Here is a 5,777-nt window from a genome sequence, read left to right as displayed (position 1 = left end):
CACCTGTTCATGATTAACTCTAGAAGGTGGGGTGAGCTATGACCTCCAAACAACCACCAGTAGTCTGAAAAAGATTGATTCAAAAACCCTTTTATTGTCTTATTTATTGTAGTATTTATCTAGTATACCAGGGTAAAATGCATTTCATTGCGTTTCATTGTATTCCACTGTACACTGTACTTTTAAATGCATATGACAAATAAACTTGAAACTTGAAACTTGAACTTTTTTTCTCATTAAGGCGCACAAATTAAAATGGCATCATATCATATCATATCAGGCTGAATATGTGTTTTAAAAGAGTTTGGGTTGAAAGATAGATAGATAGATAGATAGTTAGATAGATAGATAGATAGATAGATGGATAGATAGATGAAGTTACTGCTTGCTGAAAGGACTATAAAAGCATTTTCTTTTTCAGCACCATGGACAGCTCTCTGTCAGTGCTTTTACTTTAAACTGCATGTGAGACTCGCATGCAGTTCTGGTCTTCCTCTTGATTATAACTAATATGTGACCTGTTTGGGTGTGTCTGCAATGCTTATACACTACATAAAATACATTTAAATGCACCCTTTTTTCGTCTTTGCAGTTCACACACAGTTTGATCCTGCACAAACTCCACAAACTCCATATTGTTACTCCTGTCACTGCAGTGTGGTGTGATGTCTAACGCGCATGGAGAGGATCCATAATTGGTAGACAGCTCTTATTCGATAGATAGATAGAAAGATAGAGAGATGAAGTTACTGCTTGCTGAAAGGACTATTAAAGCATTTTCTTTTTCAGCACCATGGACAGCTCTCTGTCAGTGCTTTTACTTTAAACTGCATGTGAGACTCAGTTCTCAGGTCCTCTTGATTATAACTAATATGTAACCTGTTTGGGTTTTGGAATTGCTGCAAGCTAAGTTGAAACTGGGAAATCTGATTACTTGTGATGAATTTGTTTTATGTTGTGGCGTCTGAAACTTTAATGTATGTTTTTAAAATGATGCTGTCTTGGCCAGGTCTCTCTTGCAAAAGAGATTCTTAATCTCAATGAGTATTACCTGGTTAAATAAAGGTTAAATAAAAAAAACTTATACACTACATACAATACATTTAAAATAAATGCACCCTTTTTTGTCTTTTTTTGCAGTTCACAAACAGTCTGATCCTGCACAAAAAACCCTCCATATTATTACTCCTGTCACTGCAATATGGGTGTGATGTCTAATGCGCATGGAGAGGATCCATAATTTGGTAAGACAGCTCTTATTCGATTTAGAGTTTGTAATAACGCACTTTTGGAGTCCCTCAAAAAATGTTTAGAGCTTCCTCACAACCCTCAAGACACTTAACCCCAAATTTCTCCCGAAGGCATAGCCATCGGTGTGTGAATGAGTATTTATAGATTAGATCCTGATGGGCTAAATTGGCACCTTAGCAGCCTCTGCCATCAGTGTATGGATGTGTGTGTGAATGCTGACATGTAGTGTAAAGTGCTTTGAATGGTCGGAAGACTAGAAAAGCGCTGTACAAATGCAAATCCATTTACCATTTCTAACGCAGTGCCATGTTGTGCGTAACACCTCCCACAAAAGGAGGCGTGATGCTGTTGTGCGCGCAGCCCTGGTGAGGTTAGTGTGCGTTAGGCTGCAGCAGCACCCACACCGCGCTCAGGATACCTCGGACTGAGAGATTCACACACAGGTATCCAGGTCAGACGACCGGACCTGGAATAAAGGCTGCAACATGCGCTCTCCACCGCGCGCTGCGTTCCAGCCTCTCAGCCTCAGCGCACCTGGCACGTCGCTCAGCGGCTCAGCAGCTTTAAGGCGATCAATTCTCTTTTTTTCTGTCTGTTTTGCACTCCACATCAGGCTGGACACAAAGTGGAACATTTTCTTTGTGACCACATTTGGTCACAAAGTGGAAATATATTGCAAAGGTTCAGGGATAAAGGTAAGGTTGCTCAAGAGTTGCTGTGTAGTTGGTCTGCAAATGCTTTTGGATTTGAGAGGAAATTCATCTTAAGGAGAAGAGGAGGTGAGATCTATAGCAAACAGGAGGAGTTGACTCTCTCTGCATTTTAAGACTCAGATCAGTTTTTCCTATTGGAAATCTGGCAACTCCAGTTTTTCCATTTCTTTTTGTAGCTGAACTTGAACTGATAAAGGACATTATGTTTTTTTTTTGCAAGCATTAGTAGCTATAATGCTAAACTGATGTTGGGTGTGAACATGTTGAGTGAATCCCTTCAGCAGACCTACACTGTTAAGAATTTCCCAGTAAAATAACAGTAAAGAACTGGCAGCAGGGTTGCCTTTATGTTACTGTAAATTTAACATTATTATACTTTCGCTGAAATTTACAGCTTTGTACTGTTAATGAAAAATACAGTTTGAACAGGTTTTTTTTTATTAGTTTCACAGTATTTTACATTTAATTTACTGTTTAAAGATATAGCTGTTTTTCCACCTTTCTTTTACATTATCTTACTGATTTGTTTTAATGCACTATTTAAGTTGTATTTTTTTACATACATTTTAATAAACATTATTTTTTGCCTATGAATAGACTTAGCAGGTTTCAGACATAGGAATAGTCACACTACATACAATTAAAGGCACTTGTTAGGAAAAAGGCCATAATAGACTTGTTGACACTTTTCCCAAAAATGTCTGTCTATAGCTGCTACAAGCACGGAATGCAAACCATAACAACATGTGAGAGAAGAACAGAGCTAATTCACTAATTTTACAATCATGTACAATATACAAGCCTCACATGTGCAGATCAGGTCCCAGAATTAAAAAAATAATGCATGAAACTGTTACTGATGATACTTTAGAGAGTTGATCAGCAGTAAAGTGCTGTTTTTTAAGAATGTAATTTAACAGGTTTTCTTTTGTATTAACAGTAAAGCACTGTTTTTTAGCAAGTACAAGTTAATACTGTTGAAAATCCTGCTGTAAATTAACAGCAATTCTTAACAGTGCATGTGCTCTGGGTGGCTCTGCAGATCATCTCTCGGACAACACGGTGAATGGCTGATGACAACTATGCACGGAGGAGCTATGATGGACTGCAGTTTTACCTGAAGAGGCACTCTCACATGGAGAACCCAGCCAAGTATCTCTCATCGGTGCAGCAGGAGAGCAGTGACTCTGCACCGGCTGCACACCTTGGAGAGACTATGTGGAACACAACTGAAACAGAGGCGACAAAAGACTCTGGTAAGGATCTGGTGTCTCGCACTGTGACTGGATGTCTCCTCTCTCTCCTCATCCTCTGGACTCTGCTGGGCAACATCCTGGTCTGCACCGCGGTGCTGCGCTTTCGCCACCTGCGCACCAAAGTCACCAACATTTTCATCGTCTCCTTGGCACTATCGGATCTATTCGTGGCCGTGCTGGTGATGCCCTGGAAAGCTGTTGCAGAGGTTGCAGGATACTGGCCTTTTGGATCTTTCTGCAACATCTGGGTTGCTTTTGACATCATGTGCTCCACAGCCTCCATCCTAAACCTGTGCATCATCAGCGTAGACAGATACTGGGCCATCTCCAGCCCCTTCCGCTACGAGAGGAAAATGACACAGAGAGTTGCTTTTGTTATGATCAGCGTCACTTGGACGTTGTCTGTGCTCATTTCGTTCATACCGGTGCAGCTGAACTGGCACAAAGCCACTGGTGACGCGGACGCAGCAGCTGGGACGAACAACTCTTCTCTGCCGATAGTAGAGAACTGCGACTCCAGTTTAAGCAGAGAGTACGCCATCTCCTCCTCTTTGATAAGTTTCTACATCCCCGTGGCGATTATGATTGTGACTTACACCAGAATATACCGGATTGCACAGATACAGATCAGGAGAATCGCGTCGCTGGAGAGAGCGGCGGAACACGCGCAAAGTTGCCGCACGAACAGGATCGAGTGCCAACATCATAACACCTTGAAAACGTCCATTAGACGGGAAACCAAAGTGTTTAAAACTCTCTCTGTGATCATGGGTGTGTTCGTGTGTTGCTGGCTACCTTTCTTCGTGTTAAACTGCATGGTGCCGTTCTGTGACAGACCGGCTACGGATCGTGACGCGGGTCTGCCGTGTGTCAGCGAGACGACGTTCGACGTGTTCGTGTGGTTCGGCTGGACGAACTCCTCGCTGAATCCTGTCATCTACGCCTTTAACGCAGAGTTCAGGAAGGCCTTTGCCAGCCTGTTGGGTTGCCGCAACTTCTGCTCCAACACGCCGGTAGAGACGGTCAACATCAGCAACGAGTTGGTCTCCTACAATCAAGACACGCTCATCCACAAGGAGATCGCCAACGCGTACGTCAACATGATCCCCAACGTGGTTGAATGTATCGAGCACGAAGAGACGTTTGACAGGATTTCGCAGTTTTCACACAACAACGACGAGAACGCCACCGACTCGGTTTGTGACTTGGAGGACTGCGAGGCAGACATCAGTCTCGACAGGATGTCACCGTTCACACCTAATGGATTACACTGACTCTCCAAACTTTTTTGTGTCTTCCCGTTGCGTAATTTTGGATGTATACTGATTATTAGGGGTGTGACGATTCACTCAGCTCACGATACGATACACGATATTGGGTTCACGATCTCGGTACAATACGATATTATAACGTGCTGTTAGCCGTCGAGCCAACACGCGTAATTTTGGATGTATACTGATTAGGGGTGAGATGATTCACTCGGCTCACGATACGATACGATACACGATATTGGGTTCACGATATTATAACGCGCTGTTAGCCGCCGGGCCAACGCGCTGTTAGCCGCCAAGCCAACGAGCCAACGAGCCAACGAGCCAACGAGCCAACGAGCCAATGAGCCAACGAGCCAACGAGCCAACGAGCCAATGAGCCAACGTGCTTCATTTTGGATGTATACTGATTAGGGGTGTGATGATTCACTCAGCTCACGATACGATACGATACACGATATTGGGTTCACAATCTCGATACAAAACGATATTATAATGCGCTGTTAGCCGCCGAGCCAATGCAGTTAGCCGCTGAGCCAACGCGCTGTTAGCCGCCGGGCCAACGTGCGTAATTTGGATGTATACTGATTAGGGGTGTGACGATTCACTCAGCTCACGATACGATACGATACACGATATTGTGTTCACGATCTCGATACAATACGATATTATAACGCGCTGTTAGCCGCCGAGCCAACACGCTAACGCGCTGTTATGGTACGTGTCCACAGCCTCCGTGCTTTCCATGTTTCCCATTCATTGTCTGTGTAAGCAGCCGTGCAATGCATTCTGGCAGCGTGGTGTCGCGATTCGAGAAACGGAGCGTCACGACGCCCGCTCCTCATTTGCATAAAGTTGAGGGCTAGTCTAGTTTATGCAAATCATGGGTGTTCACGATCTCTATACAATACGATATTATAACGCGCTGTTGGCCGCCGAACTAACGCACTGTGTTTGTGTAAACAGCAGCGGTGGATGAGAGACAGCGGACAGAACAGATCGAAACGTTGTTTTCCTCCATGTTTAACCGTTTCATCGTGTTTATGCTTGTTGAACAGGTGTAATAACAAAGTTGTATCGCACTTAGCAGCGAGCGTAGCGTCAACTCATCTCTCCAACGCGGCCTCTCTGATCAGCTGTTCACTGACTGCGCTGTGTGTGTTGATGTGTGTGGAGCTCCGACACAGAAGTTATACCTATTATGCCCTAATATTGCCATCCAGTTTTTCGTCTCGACGATGCATATCGTCACATTTTTTATACCGCGATATTTCGTGGCACGATAT

General features: G+C 43.8%; 1 protein-coding gene across 1 annotated transcript; it reads left to right on the top strand.

Moving 5' to 3' along the window:
• The first annotated feature begins 1,624 nt into the window (after positions 1 to 1,624).
• drd5a (dopamine receptor D5a) lies at positions 1,625 to 5,202 on the top strand. Its single transcript, XM_037785644.1, has 2 exons — positions 1,625 to 1,946; positions 3,007 to 5,202. The coding sequence occupies exon 2, from the start codon at positions 3,031 to 3,033 to the stop codon at positions 4,492 to 4,494; it is 1,464 nt and encodes a 487-aa protein (XP_037641572.1). The 5' UTR covers positions 1,625 to 1,946; positions 3,007 to 3,030; the 3' UTR covers positions 4,495 to 5,202.
• Positions 5,203 to 5,777: the final 575 nt, after the last annotated feature.

This window comes from Sebastes umbrosus, chromosome 1 (assembly GCF_015220745.1).
Source record: "Sebastes umbrosus isolate fSebUmb1 chromosome 1, fSebUmb1.pri, whole genome shotgun sequence".
NCBI classification, from domain to species: domain Eukaryota; kingdom Metazoa; phylum Chordata; class Actinopteri; order Perciformes; family Sebastidae; genus Sebastes; species Sebastes umbrosus.
Note: the sequence above shows the minus strand (reverse complement) of the source record. Positions and strands in the feature narration are given on the sequence as shown.